This window comes from Nesoenas mayeri (genome assembly GCF_963082525.1).
Source record: "Nesoenas mayeri genome assembly, chromosome: 12".
NCBI lineage: Eukaryota > Metazoa > Chordata > Aves > Columbiformes > Columbidae > Nesoenas > Nesoenas mayeri.
This window is the reverse complement of record NC_137547.1, coordinates 14,287,010-14,307,289: the sequence shown is the minus strand read 5'-3', so window position 1 is coordinate 14,307,289 and position 20,280 is coordinate 14,287,010. Positions and strand designations below refer to the sequence as shown.

The 20,280-nt window shown below is 41.4% G+C and overlaps 1 protein-coding gene across 1 annotated transcript; it reads left to right on the top strand.

The window, feature by feature from the left end:
* Nucleotides 1-620: 620 nt before the first annotated feature.
* On the top strand, nucleotides 621-20,075 carry KCTD19 (potassium channel tetramerization domain containing 19; the record flags this gene model as incomplete). The annotated part of the gene is given in 21 exon segments (XM_080352015.1): nucleotides 621-720; nucleotides 3,858-4,060; nucleotides 4,063-4,134; nucleotides 5,729-5,879; nucleotides 6,239-6,430; nucleotides 7,363-7,485; nucleotides 7,683-7,878; nucleotides 7,880-7,909; nucleotides 9,126-9,144; nucleotides 9,148-9,276; nucleotides 9,280-9,286; nucleotides 12,231-12,334; nucleotides 12,718-12,860; nucleotides 14,758-14,841; nucleotides 15,928-15,985; nucleotides 16,971-17,096; nucleotides 17,444-17,624; nucleotides 17,756-17,806; nucleotides 18,753-18,854; nucleotides 19,281-19,435; nucleotides 20,016-20,075. Coding segments are annotated over 21 exon segments (2,286 nt in total).
* Between the last annotated feature and the right edge of the window lie 205 nt (nucleotides 20,076-20,280).

Sequence of the window (20,280 nt, the reverse complement as noted above, 5' to 3'; positions counted from 1 at the left end):
GAGCCGAGGAGGGAAAAACTCAGCATCCTCTTGCTCGCATTGTTGCCACAGGTTTGGCCAGTGCTTTCGGGAAAGTTGTGCGACCTGTTTCTCCTGGGGTTTTAACCAAGTAGACTTCAAGGTAAATTACAAAACCAAGAGACCCTTATGCATTGATCTCCACCTTTCTGCCCTCATAAATCCAGCATTTCTTGCTCCAGTGAGATGGAGCTTTTAGATGAGTAACATAGGGTGGGACAGCATCACAAGTGGGTGAACTTGGGCTCTTCTCTAGGTGGACCGTGTAGATTTTGAACTCCTGTCATGATAGATATCTCATTCAGCCCTGACATCTCATTTTCTGACTCAATGCATCAGAGTGAGATCCATGGGGAAAAAGATGACCAGACTTCCACTGGACCAAGAGTCTGATTTGATTTGATACACCCCACAGCCGTGTGTTTGTTAAACCCAACCTGAGGAAGGGAGCTGCAGCACAGCTGGAGGCAGCGTAGGGGACCAGGACCTGTGACAGGTTGTGGTGCAATCATGCCGAGTAAAACACAAAACCACAGCCAAAATACATGTGCAACATCTGGGAAAGGCAGAAGTTCGAGCAACTATGGCACTTAGCCCTGGCGATGGCCCTGAGGATCATCCAGAAGATGACGAGTGTCGCTAGAAGTTTTGCTGTGTTGACAGATCCAGGTCTTTCCAGGGTTGGACACGAGACAAAAATCGGTATGAACACGATGGCAGAGGAGTGTGTTCTGTTTGCCAGGTGTCCCGGGAAGCAGGAGGGGCCAGCTGACAGCAGGACAGCTCTGCAGCGTGGCAGCATGGCCAGCACGTGTGGGCGGCGCAGGCTTTCAAAGTGAAACGCTTGGCTGAATATAGATAAAACTCTACAGGCATCGTTTGAAAATGGGACCCATCCAACAGCCAAGCTTTTGAAGTGTCAATGGGTTCACGCTGTACAGGCGGGAGAGGACAACGGTGACCATCCTTTTGTTTATACTGTATTTATTTAAATGTTTTATGTTTTATTTTTCATAAAACAAACTCTCCCCTTTTCCCCCGTTATGCCAAAATACAGTCTGGCAGCCCTTCCTTCACCCTCCTTAATAGATCTGTCATCTAAAACATCCAACAGTGCTGCAATGTTGCTGTGATTGGCTTTTTGCAGGCAAGCCTGCCAGGAGAGGAGGGCAGAGAAACCAGCAACTCCAAAGTATAAAATCCAACACAAAAATCTGCCTCAGTGCAGCCTCCAAATTGCTGTCTGGGGAGATTATTAATAAAGCAATTAAATAAAGTTATCTTTATGCCATCTGAGACTTCCAGCAATAACGCACAGAGCTGGTAATGGATAAACCTATGTACATGTTAAAGACAAATAATCCCATTGATGAGATGCGACACAGTCCCAAGATGCAGTTATTATTTTACACATTTATTTATATATTAACATTTAATCTATAAATTATTCCTATACATACAACTTATATGTTAACATGTGGAGTTAACCTGCATTCATATCAATCCCTCTTTTTTTTTTTTTTTAAATGCTGACCTTGTCCCCAGATAAATCTTTAAAATATTGATAAGAACTCCTATATCTTTATCTAAAGTCCTCCTTAAACTATTTAAAAAACAAACCCCTAAAAATCCTGGATGTTAACAATGATTAGTCCAGTAATGAGCCGTCATCCCCCAGATTTCCTTGGCTTTCTTTTTTTTATTCCTTGGGTCTTGCTTCTCACCTGTTTCCTATTTTATCCAAGAGAAATAACAGAAACAGCATCTAATTAACAAAAGCTGTCATGGTACCATTGTGTTAATTGGCTTTTAAAATAAATTGTGGTCCCGCCTCTTCCTCTGGGCCTTTGGGAGGCTCAGCCCTTGTTTGGGATGGTCCCTTCCCTTGTAGGGATCCTCATTTGGGAGCTCCTGGGGCCATCGTGGAGGTCTCAAAATCCTCAAATGCAGGTAAAACAGGCATTGAAGTACCTCATGGTGAAGGATTTTAAAACCGATCCTCTTCACAGCACTGTCAGCTTTATATTAAAAGAGTGAATTTAAATGGGGTCTGATCACCCGGTGTACAAACAATGTGAGCGCTATGCTTTTACTGACTGATATAAAATTGAGGATCTTCGTTTCTGAATCACTTCTGAAATCAGAATTTGCCATTTTGTTTTATTGTTTTGGTTTCCTGTAATTAAATGACCCCTAAAGCTTACACACTCTTCATTCATTTTGGCTCAAGGTGTGAATTCCTCTTCCTCTTGTCTGTAGATACTTACTGATACGAGCGTTATGAGAAGTCATAACCCCTTTTAACCTTCCATCACACACACAGGCTGCGAAACAATAAGCTCAGGATAAAGACTTAACTATAAAGCCACCAGAAAAAAACACTGATGTTCACATTCCTATTTTCAACAGCAACAGAAGAAATGAAAAGCCAAACTGAGGTGCAGCTTGCTTAAGATCCCTTCTTTGTATCTCACAGGCTTGTCCTGTTGGGTTTTGTGTTCGTTGTCTCATTTACTGGGTCAAATAACACATTATCCCTTTTGCTGCTTCTGCAGAGCTGAGGCAGCTCAGGGAGACACAGCGGCAACTGATTCTGGCACATATTTTAAGTAATCTTCAGAACTATAACCTCTTGTTTGAAATCACTGGGACAGTGAAAAAGAAAAAATAATCTCTTTGGTGGTGATTTGTGGTTTTTTGTGGGTTTTGTTGTGGTTTGTAGTACAAGTGGTACTTTAAAGATCTTTAAGTAAATACTCCTAGCAATGCCACATGCTTGTATCTTACGGTGAGTTGTTCAGCAGTAGTAATTATGGGATTACTACCATGACCCCCCTGTCCCAACCATCAGGCTCCCATCACCCACTGCCCCACTTTGTCACCCTTGTCACACCCAGGTGTCTCCCCTCGGCTTCTTGCCCATTGCCCAGCAATGCCATTATGTTAAGACCAACCTTTTTCTGTACCTCCTTGTATACAAAATAGTCTAAAGACACTCCAAATGTCAGCTATCATCTTCCACCACTTTTTTCTGCTTCAAGAATTGTGTTGTTCATTGTCAGTAGAAACTCTGTCTCCTTGGTTTTGGGGGGGGAGCTACTGTGGCCAGGACAGGCTTTTTTTGTTGGTTTATTTTCAGCCATGAATTGACTTTTCTGTCCATTTTAGTAGGCCACAGGCTAATCCACATCTCAATGTGATACAGTAATGTGAAAAGTGGCTGCAAGACCTAGCTGTGTGTTCCAGTCCTGCTTTAGGTCGTTGCTCTCCCTGCTTAGCTGACAGCCATGTATGTGCTTACCGAGCATCCTTACTTTCTTTTCCGTCTCATCAAGAAGATTGCAACCAACATAATAATAAATATCTGCACCTTAAAATAGAAACTAACTGTATAATATGGTGTGTCCATAGGCACACAGGTTGTGTGGAGGGGTGTGCCGTATTTATTTGTGTTTTATTACTTTTATTTTAGTATTTAAGGAAGACATTTGTCAGATTTCACTTGCTGTTCTGTGTGACAAGCTCAGCATAAATGTAGACCCTGTTGTTCCAAGGTTTAACTGTCAGTATTACACTATGTAAAGCCTTACAGCTTGTTGACTTGTCAAGCGCCATGATCATAAACATATTAACTAAGGAATGTGCAAGTGAATCAGAAGGTAATTCTCTAGGTCATTTACCCCATGCATTTACCCCATTTACCCCATTTTTTGTTGCACTACTGTGGAATGGAAAATAAAATGTGAAGTCCAATTGAGTTTTAAAATAAAACATCACATTGTTTCAGAGTTTACATGTTCATTCTTGCCTCTTGACATGTTTTCCTCTTCTCTTTGAAGGAACCAGAGAGCATTATGGAATCTACAGGAGAGGTGGCTGGTATTTCTCAATTCCCAAAAGTAAAGTCGCTGAGTTTCCTGAATCTCTGTTGTGGAAAGAAGCTTCTGTACAAGATCAGGGTGAAAATCTAAGATTATTTCTTGACCAAGATGGTTTTATATTTAGGCACCTTCATTACTACATGCAGACTTCAAAATTATCTTTTTTTTCAGCTGCACTGAATTGAATTTATTGTATGAGCAAGCGTTGATTTTGCAGCTGACACCTTTATTACAGGTAAAGTAAGATATTCTATGTGGCTTTTCTGGATTTTTTTTCATGTTTAGATAATAATGTCAGTAGGAAGATGTCAAGGAGTTTGTGTATATCACTTTATCAATGCTTGTGATAGGTATCCAAACAAATAATTGCCACATTCAGCTTGTCTGCCTTGGTTGGTGAGTACAGAAAACGTTACAAATTTCATGCTTGACCTTTCTGTAAGAGCTCATTCAACCGTCATTACTTGCTTTTTAAAACTAAAGTTAAAGCAGAGGCTTCTATCTGCTGTTGTGCTTGATGTCACTTATACTGACTGATCTTGAATATGAACCTTTTAATCTGAGAAAAGTCACGCTGCCCTTCCTGTTGTTCCCTGAGAAGGGTCAGTCTGTCTGAAAACAAATTCACCCCAATGGGACACCACTGAATTCACTATCCTGTCAAACGGGGAAATGATGATTCTTCCTCTCCTCCTGTTCTGTAGCTGTATAAACAAATGTTAAATGGATATCTGTAATGAATAATTTGCTATTTAGCCACAAATATTTTTAACTGTAAATACAGTGTAGTTGTGCCAGTGAAGGCTGAGTCCATACTTCCTGGCTGGATGAAATGTGTGTTTTCATACTTCAATATTTGCTTTCCTCTAAGTTTAATCTAAACTTGGAGTTTCTTTTTGTGTAATTGTCTCGAAGACGCTATTATGCTTGCTATTTTTAGCCCCAAATATTAACATTTGGGGTTTAACATGAACGTTTTTGGATTTTCTTAGGACTGTGTTTAAATATGTGATATCTCCAAATAGGTTGGGAGAGGAAGACCACACAACTTGGGTAGTCTTTTGTATTAACAAACTGTACATGATCACATATTTAATCTGTTGTGGTGTGACTGGGAACACATTCCACTGAACTAGAATCCTTGCATTTTCTAGCTTTTAAGTTCTTCTCAATGTAATCATATTAATTCTTGAAGGCATTTTACACATGTGCTTTAGAAGTCATAACCACGGCTCTAAAGTTACTTTATAGTTAATATCATGCAACAGTACATAACTGTTTGTTTATCATCCACTACAAGATCAGGAGATACAGACTGTTAATAATTCCTATCACTGAACCAAACATCTATTCCCCTTTCCAACCACTGAATTCCTACAGCCTGTCATAAAGATGTTATTAAGAAGAACTCAAAGGGTCTTTCAGTCTTTGTGCCATTCTTGACTATTTCTCATGTGGCATAAATAGGTATAGTATTGTATAGTTTTACAAATGTCAGTGTGCTGCCTTGAATTGCAGAACTAGACTACAAGGAAGTGCCAGTAAAACACAAATGTTGAAAAATAGTTGGCTTTTTTGGAATATATTAATGGCTCTAATTGTATTACAAGTTCTTATGGGTGTTCTCTACAAGTTCATTCCATTTACCTTTAGGTACCTAAACTTAGGAATGTATTTGTTCTGGTCTTATACAATATTCCATGGCGTATTTTGGTGGATGTGAATTATAGCATGGCATGCCTTAGACTCTTTCCCGTGGCTGCTTTTGCTTTTTTGATTAATTATTTGAATTAAAGGGATACATAGAAAAACCTTATATATCCTGGCAGATTTTAGCTAATTTGAAGGACAGGAAATACGATTTACATGTCCAGCCTGCAGATACACCAGTAGCTGAAAGAAAATCTCCAAATTACTGGAGAACACAAAAATGTACCAGCAAGTCATCAGAGATTCCTCCTGATAGTCCAGCATTCACAGGTAAGTGTCCCAAGTTGACAAGTTCTTTTGCATCCTTAGGAATGCCCAGGGACCGTTGTCAGTTGTTGCACACATGGGATGTTTAAGTCTTGCAAAATTTATTTTTTGAGATTTTTTTTTTTTAATATTTATCTTCATTTTAAAAAATAGGAAAGTCCGTGCAAATGTTTATTCCTTTGTGCTGGGCTGTAAGGCTCCATCCTTTGGTTGTACAAATCTGGTTGCACAAATTTTACGTGTTGCACAAGATTAACGCACTTTTATTTGCTTTGCTGTACTAGTTAGATCTCCAAAGTGTATATCTGAGTTCCATTCTTCTTCATTTATGCCTTGATTTTTCTCTGATTTTCTTTGCCTAGTGTTGCATGCAAGAGCTCCCTTAGGGCTAGTGGATACACCTTTACTAGATACAGGAGGTGATGTGAATTACTGCTTTTTCCCACTAGATTTGGTGGCAGAATATCCTGTACTAGTTAATGATGATAATTTGCTGTGGCTGCTTGAGAACGCAGCCCTGATTGAGTGCGAGTGCAGTGAGTTCCGCTTCATAGGTAACTGGTCTTTTCTTAATATTCTGGTATGTCTAAATAATTTTAATGTTAAACTGTTTCTGTCTGTCTTCACTAATACTTGTGAAAATATCACAGTCTTTAGTATTTTGATTTTCTTTAGCTTGTTTTGCTGTTTGTCAGTTTTACTGCCCAGTTTATCAATCAAGAACCAAAGCCTCTACCCGGTGGCTTCCAGAGTACATGTGCCTAAATTTACGTGCTTGTGGCCCTACTTATTTGGGTGTTATTAAGCCAGTGGTTTTCCAAACTAAAATGCATTAATGACATCAGGTACTAGAACTGATGTTAACAATCAGTAATTAGGGTAGAAAAAGCTTACATGATAACTCTAAATATCTACTCAGTCTTTTATCTTTTCACTAGTAAAAAACCTCGTGTTTCATTCATTAAATAATCTTCCAGCTTCAAAAAAAAAAAGAGACAAGTACTTCTCAAAAGTATGTCAGGATCACATAACTCATATATTAACAGTATTTCGTCCTCTGTGAACCCACTTAAGACAAGATGGATATGAAATTGCTGTACTTTTTCCCTGCCAGTCCTCCGATATTTGCATATGAGAAAACACGTGTTTAAATGCACAGTGGGATGGGGCCATGCCTGGGGAGAAAAGAGCAGCCGAACAAACAGGAAACCTCTTACAGGAATTTCTCAGGATGCTGCGATAAAACAAAACTAACCTAATTCTCTGCTTCCGCTATTGTTTATGCTGTGTCTGGTCTCCTCTAGCATCAAATTTGTTTTCAGGATTGTGTTTTCAAAGTGTTTCCTGGTGTACGTGTATTATCTGCTGTGTATGCGTGCATGTGTAAATAGTAATGCTGAAGGAAATAAGAACCTATTTTTGGTAGATCCGGACGGCGGACAGAGACGTCAGCACACATTTCTTATATTTTATTTTTATTTTCAAGTTAATTTTCTTTGCTCAGAGAAGATGTTGTTGCCTGACGACTTCTCCAACATAGACACCTCGGAGGAGGAAGTTTTAATTCTGGGAATTCCTGAACTTATAGATGCTGTGAAGATCTATAGAGGTTATACAATGCACATAGCTATATATTTTCTTCCTTGTATGCATTGATTTTAATGTTATCTTGTGAAACTGCGGGTTTGAAATGGAAATTCTATTGATACGATCAACACTGAGGTGAGTAGTCTTAGCGACTCATTTCCATAAAATGTTGAAAACAGTGGCAAATTTGACAGTGATTATTAACTGCTGATCTTCTAGGGTGCTGTCCTGACATCCTTTCCTTGCAGGCAGCTGCTCCACGGTGTCCCCCACTGCGGCGTACCCGGGGGGCGGTCCGGGGCAGTGGCGGGGGGACCCCACCACGGTCCCCGCTGTGCGCCACGGCACTGGGGCTGCTGGCCAGCTACCCTGACTCGGTGCTGGGGCAGCTCTGCGTGGGCAGCAGGAGGTCGCTCCGGTGACGGTGTCCTTTTCCAGCACGCCAGGTACCCGCCTGCCTTCACAAAGGCCGTTTCAGCATAACCTCAGGTTCTTTCAAAAGGCTGCCTCATGCATTTTGCAGTTGAGTCTCATTCTCAGCAGCTTGTCTTCTAGAATTTTTATTAATTTTTCTGTTAAACTTTCAGGTGACTGTAATTACGCAAGCTGGCATCCTTCTGTTCTGTTGTAGACTGGTAAACCTAAAATTCCAAAGTGGTATACGGAAATTCTTTAATGTTCCCGTGTTCTTAAAATGATCTACAATTCATTCAGAAAACTTTGTACAAGATTTCCAAAAGCATCTAAAGGCTATGGGTACAGGCTTTTCTGAAGTCACAGAGAAGTCACCCTGCTATGTCTAGTCCAAGAAAGAATGTGGCTTCTGAATACTGTGTTTTAACTTGATTCTTTGAGACATACTTCTCCCTATAGTTAGCCTGATTGCTCAGATTTACCATAGCAGTGTACTGGTTTAATAAAATCTCTATCGTGTAGGAAAATGGCTCCTTAGTGAATCATTAGCACCACTCACCTGAAACAGGTGAAAATGTAAATATAGAGGTCAGACACCTTTCCTGTGACAGGGGGAGTTTTTATAACTGCAAACACTCACTAGGTGAGTCATAAAGCTAGACATTAAGACACATTTTAATACTCTCTATTAAAAACCATCTTCCATTTTCTTTCACCTACTTGTTGTGATTTGAGTTAAGAAAAGCAAAACAAATCACAATGAATCAGTTGGTTGTTCAAGCCTGCCACGCAATTAGATGGTCAGCCACACGTAATTCCATCAACCACACATAGAAAAACTTCCTGCAGCTTTTGACAAACTTCAAATTTAGCACCAACAGATAATACCCGGTCTCTAAAGGGTGATAGAAAGACAGCAAGAAGATCAAACATATTCACCTCATCTCTGTCCCTGGCATCTTGTCTGCACTTGCTGTTGGCGCTAGGGAATGATCCAGTGGAGGAGAAATACCATATTAAAAGCTTTATTCAAAACTATTGCAGGTCATTATTGGATGGCTCTGTCGCAATAGCTTTATTTGTCAATGTCAGATTGTTCTCAATACAAAAATGATGTGGAAAGTTATAAGTAAAGCGTGGTAGGTAAAGGTAGGAGAATTCACGTTACCTGACTTGTACTCATTAAAAATAAGCAATAAGATGTAAAACAAGGATTACAAGTGTAGTGATTCCCTTTCTTTTGGATAGGAATTGGCTGAGAACTTGCTGACTCCCCCTCACTAAAAATATTTCTGAAATTGAAGAGCTCTGTGCTTATTTGGACAAAAGAGACACCACATATGGACCAATGAAAGATGCCTTAAAGTGCTACTTGGAACAGCAGATGCCAGCAGAGAGCTGAGATTATAGTAAGTCAAGATTTCTCAAGAATTCCTTCATTTTAAAGTAGAACGAGCAGTATTGCCTGAATACAACTAATCAGTCAATGATTTACATCTACATTTAAGGGACAGTTACAGTACAAAAGTGACCCGAAGGTCTCATTGACTGACAGTGTTGTTTTTCCTAAAATGTACTGTTAACCCTGTTGGTTTATTAACTGGCTGCTGCTGATCAGTGAACACTCGAGGAGTTACATTATTTTCTAGGTGAAATATAAAGTAAGTCTGCACTGGCTTTAGGTAGTATTATTCATATTTTTTGATAATTTTACTTTCTAATCTTGTCAGTCTTATTAATTACTGAACTAATTCTCTGAATCAAGTTCCTTCGAGTGTAGAATATCCAAGTTACTTTCATCAACACATGTTCTACCTTAAAAATACAAGGTTTCTTTTGCTCCCATTTTTCTGATGTGGAACTATTCTTACAACTCGTACAATTAAACTAAATAATCTATTTCTAACCTCCAGCCTAAGTGCATTCACAGTCACAATTAGCCCTTGCTAAAACTGACCTCTAACATAAATGCTGTTTCCTCCTCTCCTCTACAGCATTTGTAGAAAAATCATGACATTTTTCTATCAGCCCATATTGTGGCTTCTTAACAAGAGTTAATATGATTCCCTGATTAACTGAGGAATTTTTCACCTATCCCAGTTTCCTCATATTAACAGAATTTAGGCCAGAAGAGATCTCTGGAGGTTGTTTAGTCCAATTCTCTGCTCAGAGCAGGGTCACATAGGTTGGGTTGCTCAGGACCTTGCCAGGAAACACTTTGAGTATCTCCAACGGTGGAGATCCTGGAGCCTTTTGGACTCTTGTTCCAGTAGTTGAAAACCCTTGTGCTAAATGAAGTCGCACATGTAATTTCCTATGTTCCAACTTTTTTCCATTGCCTCTTGACCTAGCACTTTGTACCTCCAAGAAGAATCTGACTGTCTTCCCTACACCCTCCACTAGCTGTAGAAAATAAGACCCTCCTCTAACCCCTTCTTCCTAAGGCTGAACACAGCCAGTTCTTTCCACATTTCCTGTTGTGCCATGGTCTCCAGGAAAGATAAATTTAATCACACTCTTTACAAGGTATTCCAGTTGAAACCTCTCCAGTATTTTAGACTAATTCTGCTGCCTCCTCAGTACATCCTACAGTCTCATTCGCAGTTCCCTATTCCATTGGTGGCAAACCATCACTTTGGGATAAACGAGTGCAGACATCCCTTTGCCCTATCCAAGCACAAGGTTCCAGTTTGTACGATACTAACTGTATTTCCTATTGTTTATTTGCAAATCTGACTTCTTATTTTGTAGTTGTGACCTTACTTCACTGAATCTCAGAATGGCTGGGATTGGAATGGACCTCTGGAGATCATCTAGTCCAACTCACCCGCTAAAGGAGGTTCACCTAGAGTGGATCACACAGGATCACTTCCAGGCGGGTTTTGAATATCTCCAGAGAAGGAGACTCCAAACCACTCTGGGCAGCCTGTCCCAGTGCTCTGGGACCCTTAAGACACTACTTCCAGTTTACTCCACCCTCAGGGTCCTCTGAGTCTTTGTGTAGGGGATGATTATCCTTCCCATCTTGAGCCATCAGCATCTTTCCCCAGAATAAGATGAAGTGGCTTATGTTTGAAGTATTCTTCCCTACCCCACCATGTGATGGGTGTGTATGTAGAAAAGAGTGAATCTTATAAATTCTTAAATGGAATTATAATCCTTGAGAAGGATGGTTTGATCTTAAATTGAAACAGCAGTTCATGAATTCTGTGTCATTACTGGGTGGCCTGTTGGATAACACATGCTACAACAAAATAACTCTGACTTAAATGTCTTAATAAATGACACTTCAATTTTACATGTGTTGTGGAAGATGGATAGTCCCACTATAGCAGCTACCTCAGATAAGCATTTGCTAGTTTGTTAATTGTTTAGAGATAGTAGAATCTATTTATATCATTATGCATAGCCCTCTAAATAATCTCATTAAGGGTGTGACTTGCCTGTATCTTCTGTAAAGGTGTGCTGTAGGAAATACAGTTCTCCAATCTGGAGCCCTTTTCAAAGTTAGTTGTTTGGGTTTTCTTTAAAACCATTGCTTTTGAATGCAAATTATTTTGATTTTCCTAAAACAGTGTCCCAGAATTAACTGACTATACATAGTAACATATACTACTAAAGATTTTGACAGAAACTTCCTGGATCTTTGTTGCCACACTAAGGTAAGACGTGGGCTGAACCCAGACTAAAATATATCCAAAGCTGTTGTGTTATATCTGCTCTCTGTGCATAAGAGCTCTTTGAGGCTCACACCTGCCCCAACACTGTCATCTTCAAAGGAAATAGTGACGTGCGGTTCCTTGCAAAGATGGGAAATTATGTGACAGCTCAATTCCAGGTTGCCCTGGAATTCCACTAACTTTACATGTGCTGACAAGCTGAGTCTTCACTTCAAAAAAGTGAAAAATATTTAAATATTTCTGTTTTCCCCCTTATTTCTAGTACTTCGGAAATTATTTCTTTCTGTGGCAATGTAGCAGTATACTTAGATTCACTTACCTTAGCTGACATAAATGAGTGAACAAGACCATGCTACTGCACATGGCCTTCTTGCTGTTGTTTTGCACCTGTTGAGGAGCGGTGGTTTGGCTGCAGCATGGATGCACCGCGTTACCCACGACTCAGATATTACATCCCGACTTGCCTTTTGCTTGCGGTTGTATGTGACCCCTAAACAAAACAGGAGAGTTCCAGCTCTGTGTGCGTGGACTACACGTCACTATTTCAAATAATTATGATTTGCAATATTTTGATGCAAAATCCCATGTCCTGTTAATTTGGTATTTATAACAAAATAATGACCACTTGCACTTACTTTAGCCATCACCTTTCTGTTTGTTCCTCCATCTCTAGGTGCAGATTGGACAGAAGTAGTATCCGCATGCTCCCTCCATCAGATTGTGAAGGTTTATGTAGGAAGTAACTGGTATGAAACTTGCCTACAGACATTATTGAAGGTACGGATAACTAACTGTCTTTGTGTTGCCTCCACATGAACCTTCCTAAGACAGAATCTATGGTTCTACAGACTAGAATATGTATTTCTTACAATGAGAATTATTAGAATGGTTTTGACCTGAAAACTTGGAATTATCAGGGCTTCGCATGTAGACTGGGAATTTAATATTAAGTGAGTATGTTCAAGTATTGGAGGGAAATAAATCTTGGACTTCCCGAGAAAGTACTTCCTGGGCTAATAATATAAGCATTTTTATTAATAATATAAATAGACTTGATGGAACAGGTTTAATTCTGTTACTGAGAAAGGAAAAATCCCGTTTGGATTTCTTTCCATGACTAACACCAGAAATCTGGTCTTAATGTATTTTTATTTCTGTAGTACCCAGAGCTGTTTTCAAATGACAAGAAAGTCTGTTGGATCACCTATGGTCAAAGTCTTCTAATCCATGGAGATGGGCAAATGTTTTGGCACGTTCTCAATTTTCTAAGACTTGGGAAATTGTTTCTGCCAGCTGAATTGAAGTAAGCAGAGTGAATGTGTTTCTTTCATAGGATCAGACATTGTACAGGAAGCAAACACGGGGATTTGTTTTCTGATTTTCATAGAAACATTATACAAAAGAACTGAGACTTTTCCTTTAGTCCTGGAGCAAACTATTCCATCTAAACATAGATTATTTGGACTGAGAGATTATTGTGAGATATGTTTTTATTTCAGTGTGTATGCCTTTATTTTAATGCGTGATATGGCAGCCACCTGTACGGCAGGGTATATCACAAACTGGTGCACTATGTGCACACCTTTAGCAAAAAGGAAAATGTTTTTATTGGTGAGATCTTTGCATCCCTCTTCAGATTCGTTTTTTTTGTTCTTTTTAATGCCAGCTAAGTCTGGCTAGTCCAGTTAAAAACTGCTCCATCTGCCCCCTCTGCTGGTACCTCTGCTCTAATGCTGAAAAACAGATCTTCCAAAACCGCGGTGGTACAGGGATGGAGGAACACGGGGTGCTTGAGAGGAGAGGGCCCCCTCCCTCCATACACACATCAGTCCGTTAGGTCTCTAAACTGTGTCAAACGTCAGAAATTGAGATGCTGTAAAACCTCCGTTTCCTGGGGATATTCCTGGGATATTCCAATGTGTTTCACTTGCCCCCGAGATTACCCAGAATGGATCCATTTGTGCTGAGGCTTCTCGGAGCAGTTTCCCTGGGACTGATGCTTCTGCCACTGCTACACGTTACGATTTTTGCATTCAGCCTGGCATCAGCAGATCTTTTGGGCTCTTCAGTTCTCAAATCCCTTGCTTGTTGGATCATCTCTAGTAGGCAGAATATCTTCACAACTTATCACCAGCGGATGCGGTCATTTTTAGCACATGTGGCTATTTCCACAAGCAGTGTGAGAGTTGTTTTTTTCCCCTAAAGTCAACAGAAACATTACACCAGTGGCTTCTTTGATATAATAACCACCAATTGCTTTCATGTCTGTCATCAAAGGCATGGGCAGCCAGATGTCAGACAGGACAGTTATATATACAAGCTAACTGAGCATGTCTGGGAATGTTTCTGGTCTCTGGCACCAGCTCCTTTCTGCAGCCAATCTGCTTCAGCCTCCCGGAGATGTGTCTTCATTCCTCCCGACCATGAACACAGCTCCAGGAACATCTGGATGGCCAAACCATGCCTAGGGATTGTTGTAAACAGGACCATGTTAATAGCTTATTAGCAAGGATAATCATGTTCTAGGGCTAAGAGTATTTCTGGGAATGGTGGATGTTCCAGCAGCCCATCGAATCCATGAACCCTCATTATGGGATTCCCTATGGAAAATGCTGTGGTGAATTTTCCACTGTCATGAGCATCACAGAGCAGAGTAGGACTCCTGTTTCCCAAAATCAGGTCTTACCATCAATAGCCGTGCTTAATTAAAGAAAAAAGGGAGGACGGTGGTTTCACTTCACAACTATAGAGGGGCAATAGCTGGAAAAAAGTATCCAAAATAGCAAGTTTCACAAAGATTGAGAGGGATGCTGCCAAACACCTCTGCTTTAGGAGCCTATTTATTTTGGTTGCACCTTTTCAGAAGTATGTCCTCTAATTTGGGGTTGCTGACACAAAATACTGACTCTGTGGAAGTCAATGGTAGTTAATGGTAAAATTTCTATATATGTCAATAAAACCAGATTTGATTTTATTTTTTTTTCAGTTGTTGTTTAGATGCCAGATGTGATACTGAAATACTTTTCAGTATTTAAAATGAAAGGCTATTTGTCCGTCTGTTAAAAGAAAAATCACATGTCTGAATGCATCTTTTGTTTTGTGTGGAGACTGCCGAAACTTTCCAAATTATATTTGGAAAAGATAATCTGGTAAGATGCTTTTGTAGTGATTTTACAGTTCGGTTGATTTATAACATACAGAGAATGGCCTCTCTTTCGTCAAGAAGCAGAGAAGTACCAGATCCCTTCTCTTGTAGAGGCACTTAATCAATCTGATGCATACAGGTAGATAAAAATGCTCTTATTTCTTTCTATTTTCAGCCATATAATGTCTTTTCATCTGACCTAGCAGTGTTTGTCCTTTGAAAGGAGCACAATTTTCTCTGTTCCTTCTGAAACAGCCACTGTGAGCAATTCCACTATCGTTCGGGCCACATTTTTCCCCTGTCAGTTATTTGGAACAGGAACAGAATAGTCCTCAGGCTGTTCTCCAATAACCAAGGAAAAAGGCAACTGAGATATGTCCCTAAGCCCAAATATTGAGAATATTGCAATGCACACTGAAAACTATTCCACAGGGATGGCAGACTGAGCAGATATAGTCTGATTTATGAGCTTGGGCTCAGCCCTGGCTTTGCCAAGCCCAGCTGGTTTCTGCAGCCCCACTAGATGATTCGCCAGCACCACGGGGTGTAGAATGGCAAATCTATGGTGCAGCATCACAGAAAAGGATTGAGATCAGCTGGAATTTAAATCTAGACAAATTGATGTTGAAAATGAGCCATAGAACTTTTTGTATATTAATTCAGCATTGGACATTTTCTCAGAACTTATTTCTCAGTTGCTGACAACTTTTAAAATAAGATTGGATGTTTTTCTAAAAGGCATTTTGCCAATAAAACAGGAATTAGCATTCAGTGTTACTGGAGACCAGGCCTCATGGTCGCAGTGGTATTTTCTGGCCTTTTAAAATCTGTGAATGTGCAAACACCAGTGTTTTCTTCTCTAGTGTCTCACTAGGGGGACAGACAAGATGTTAAACCACAGGCCTTTTGGAAAGCCCACAGAACTGAGACATTTCAACTCCCAAACACAGAGAACTTCAGAAAATGACCTAGAATGGCCCTTCTCTTCTGTATTTTCCTGGGAGAGCTCTAGAAGTTAGTGGATTCTTATTTAGGCTGCTCACAGGCCATTAAGGCATTTTAAAGTCAAAATACATCTGACAGTGACTGGAAGTCCCCGCAGCTCCTTTTACAGGTTGACTGGGTGTCACCTCTGGAAAAAGTTCTAAAATAATTTTAAACAGTCATTTTCTAGATTATGGATCCAGAAGAATGAATTGCACAATGGAGTTTCTTTTCCATGTAGAAGATTAAGTACTGAGTCTTGCAATAAGGAACTTGAGTTCAGCAAAGATCCCAAAGAAGTAAGGGGTGTCCTGAGGGCTGGGCTTCTAGTTCTGTTTTTATCCAACAACTGTATGCTGTGAAGTCATACAGGTCAAGGTCCTCTGGTCTGTCTTGTCTTGGTTTAAACCCCACAAGCCTACACTCTTAGATTCTCCTTTTGGTCTTGTGGTTTGCGCTCCTGGTCACTTAGGGAGTTTCTGTCCCCAGGGGTGAGAAGTGTTTTTGGGCAGATCTCAGTGTGACTTGGGAACTGGGGCACTTTGCTGGGTCGCAGGAGGTACAGGCTCTGCCCCTCTGGGCAAGGAGGAGCTGGGAGCCAGGTCTCTTGGTCTGCAGGTGGTGGAGATGGGAGCAGCAATTTAAGCAGTGCACTCAGGCAACATAACGTCCTGCAGAAACTTCATAGTCTTAGAAGTCAGTGGAAGGGGGAAAAGGACTTTCTGCTCGAGTCTTTGAATACTCTTGGTTGGACACCAGCAGCTGAAAGTTCCCTTCAGTCTGCTAAAGAAGGTGAAATGCAGGTGCTGCCTCTGCAGCATTTACACGCTGACATCAAACTGGTCCACCCTGTAGTTTAAGACTGGTTTTAACGTGGTAGAGTGGTTGCACAGCTTGGTTTAACTTGCCAGGCAATCTTTCTTGTACAGAATGTGCTGCTGTTGGTTCAGATAATCAAAATCAGAAATTGTAGCGGGGATGTTGAGGTGCTGCTTGTGTGCCTTGGCCACTGCAGTATCCATCTTCAGGTTCAGCAAAATTCAGTGGTAAGAGCTGAGGTGATTCAGGACAGCACAACATCAGGGCTGAGTTATCAGGGCTGGGCTTGGAGAGCCTTGAGGCACCGGATCCTCCCCAGAAGTCAGAATACATTTTCCAGGATTAAGAACTCAGTCCTTGAATGCTTATATTACAATGAGTAAAATACATCAGTTATTAGAAAAGACAAAACTTACACTTTCTTCCATACCAATTAGAAATAACAACATTTCACTGTATTTTTAGGTGTACTCGTTTACAGCTGTGGATTCCAGTAAACGCTATATTAATACATGGAGCAATATAAGAGATCTGACTGGAAAGCAAGATGCCAGTGAGGAGAAGGCAAAGTGCTCCAGAATGATTTCACGGGTGAGAGGGACAAAGCGGACGAACACACTTGGAGGATACGATGGATCCTTGGGCAGCCTGGTCAGCTCCAGCTATCACAAGGATTTGTTAAGCCCTCCGAGAAGAGGAGAATGAGAAGCAGCTTAACAAAGAAAAGAGGAGAAAGCAAAGAGTCAGCAAGTCACATCCAGAAATTAATTTCCCAGGCAAAGGAATGGGACACGGTGGCTCCAAGTGGCGCAGTTTTCAGCACCTAAGAATGTCTGGTGGTTGTATTGCAGAGTATACATCTCAGTGCAACACTCCCAAAAAGAACGGGAGTGTCAAAGCTCCCGTTGCCTCTGCTTCTGGCAAAATAAGCTTTACAGGTCAAGGAAACCATCACAGTGCCCAGTACAAAGTCGGCGCTGAAGGAGAGCAGCCGGAGCAACGTGTTCACGCAGAGTTCGCCAGTTGCTCCGAGTGCTGGAACATTTCAATTCAGCCCCATAAAAGCTACTGCCGTGCTAGGTAACAATGCAGAGAATATAAACAGGGAGCAACTAGAAGGTAAATGACTGCTTTGGGATTGTTGTTTTCAAAATTATGGGAGTAATTAACTAAATGCCTTGCATAAAAAAGATACTTTGATCATGTTAATGAATTTCAGTGAGACTACCTTTTAATTGTTCTGCTCATAGGAAGTTCTTCCAGTGAAGAAAGACAAATGAAACTCATCCCTGTAAAAGACCGTGAGTTGATTGCCAGCTGCTAAGCAAGGGCTGGATTTTATAGATTGTCTATGCAGAGTTTACTACTAATAGTGTTTTTTGCCAGAAAGGTGGAGCTGCTTTTAGCTTTGTAGTCATCAGAGTTGTTCTTTCACTGTCTCCTTGTTACTCTGCCTGTGGAGCTGTGCAAGGAACAGTGAAGCTGGCTTGATGTGCTTAAGTTACCCAGGGAGCTGCTTACAGAAATCTGTAAGATTTTTATGCTAAATGTGGAAGTTTCTACAGAAATGTGCAGAAGTTGAAAAAGATTTGCCTGATTAGCCAAGATACTAAATGCAAACTCAAGAAACCTCAGTGGAAAGTCCCAGTCCAAGACTGGTTCTGACACCCCGAGAAGGATGGGATTTGCTCTTTTCTGCTTCCACCATGGGTAACATGGCAGGTTTTCACAGAATTGTTGACAAAACAAAACGTATTAATGATTGTGGATGTTTTTGTTACCATAGCAGTGCAAGCCAGGTTGTTATTTTCATAGAAAAGAAGTCCTCTTTCATACCACGTGAAAGAATCCCAGACTGAACTATGCCTGGGTTCCGTTAAGCAGTATGTGGTGGTTGCTCGGTCTGACTTTTCCATGTGAAAGATGGAAGCAGAGAAGACCTGTAGTGTTATACCCGAGATTGCAATTTGGTGTAAAGGTTGTAATTTACTGTCTAGTGGTGTTTATCCTGTTGTGATGTTTTGCCAGGAAAGGTGAAAGACAGAAGGGGGCATAACTTTGAAGATAAATTCACAATATTGTCGTCATACTTACAAATGTGTCTCTCTCGGTACCACTGATCCAGGCTTTCCTGTAAAACTCTGTGTTCCTTCACAGAAACAAGGGACAGCGAACCAGCAGACCTTGCCCTGGCAGACCACAGAAATGCGGGGTTGATTCTTAAAGCTGAGCATCCTCCGGTTTTAGGCAGCGACGGCTTTTGTGTGTGCGATGAGGAGAGCATTGTCTGCAGCGCTCGGCGGGATGGCAGCCGGCTGCACGCCCCACACGCTCAAGCACTGTCCGAAGGTGAGGAGCTGGCAACACCTCTAGGCCTTGCTGCAGAGTTTTTGGTATGAAAACCACTCTGTCATGGTTTGTTTTCAGTCCTGACTGAGTAGCTCAGGTTATCGCAGCTGAACTGCTGCTTAACTGTAATTCTTCAGAACAGCTGGACAGCAGCTGCCCGACCTAGCAAGTGCCTTCAGTATTTACCAGGGAAGCTCATGAGGAAGGATGCAATGCTGTGAAATCTATACTTTTTTTTTTAAATTCAGGCAAACTCTTACATTAGGCTGAGATATGAACACTGGCTGTTAGGCCTCAGTTGCAAAAAAACCTTGGACAGCAAAAGCGTTAAAGAAGCCAAGAGCTGGTTAACTGAAATGGTGAATGCTAAAACTATATTGTGGTTTTTTTCTAATGTATTTGTGTTCTTTCCACTGTTCCTTGTAGGTATAGTGTTTCTTACCTTTGCTCTCTGGCATGAGGAGATATTCTACGCCAGGAAGTGCCACTTTTTCCTGGCTGACATCATCCCGGACTCAGTGAGGCAGAAGGATCCCAAAGAAATCACAGCCAAAGTCGGGACTCTTGTGACCAGCCTTTGGGTAGGTACACGCTCCCAACAGCCCGGCCGAGCCGTCCTTGCTCAGCTTCCCCAGGCGCTCAGGGGGCAGCAGGAGTTAGAAACTCAGCTCTTCATTGCTCATGCAGCAATTATTATAATAAGCAGCAGCATGTCCTACCCGTCAGCCTCCCGCTGCCTGCACACTGCCGGGTGCGTTGCTGTGGGGCTGTGGCAGAAATAAAGGCCCAGCTTCCAGGGGCCAGGAACTTCTGAGGCTTTTAATTTGCATTGGGAATAACTGATCCCACCTGTGGATCTGTTTTAAGAGCTCTGACCAGAAGCGTTTTTCTTCTCCCCTGGGAGAGGAGGAGGAGGGAGTAAGGAGAGAGACTTGGGGAGCTGGCGCTGGACTGTTCCTCTGCGAGTGTGCGGTGCAGCTGCTTCCAGCCCGTGCGGGATCCTGCTGCCCCACGCCGGCCTTTTTAACCTTACTGACACCCCCGGCCAAGGCCGGACTGGGACCGTCTCCCTCCCATGGGCAATGTCACTAACACACAGTATTGCCCCCGGGCACCTGTAAGCACACCTGCCTGTTGATATGACAATGTCATGTATTTAAGACTCGACAGATCACACCCAGGGAGTTTGTTGCGGATTTACTGACCATGGGAGTGTTTTGAAGGAGACGGGAATGTTCACAAAGAGCTGCTTCAGTGGGTGGAAGTAAGTAGTGTTTGCCACCAGGTGATGCTGCAAGGCTGAGCCTTTTCCAAACACCGCCGGCTTTCTGTTCAAATTAGTTCACCGGTCCCGGTTTTGTCTGCAGATCAAGTTAACGGGTATGGTATTTTATGTCATGTATAGTCCTAATAAATTTAACATCGT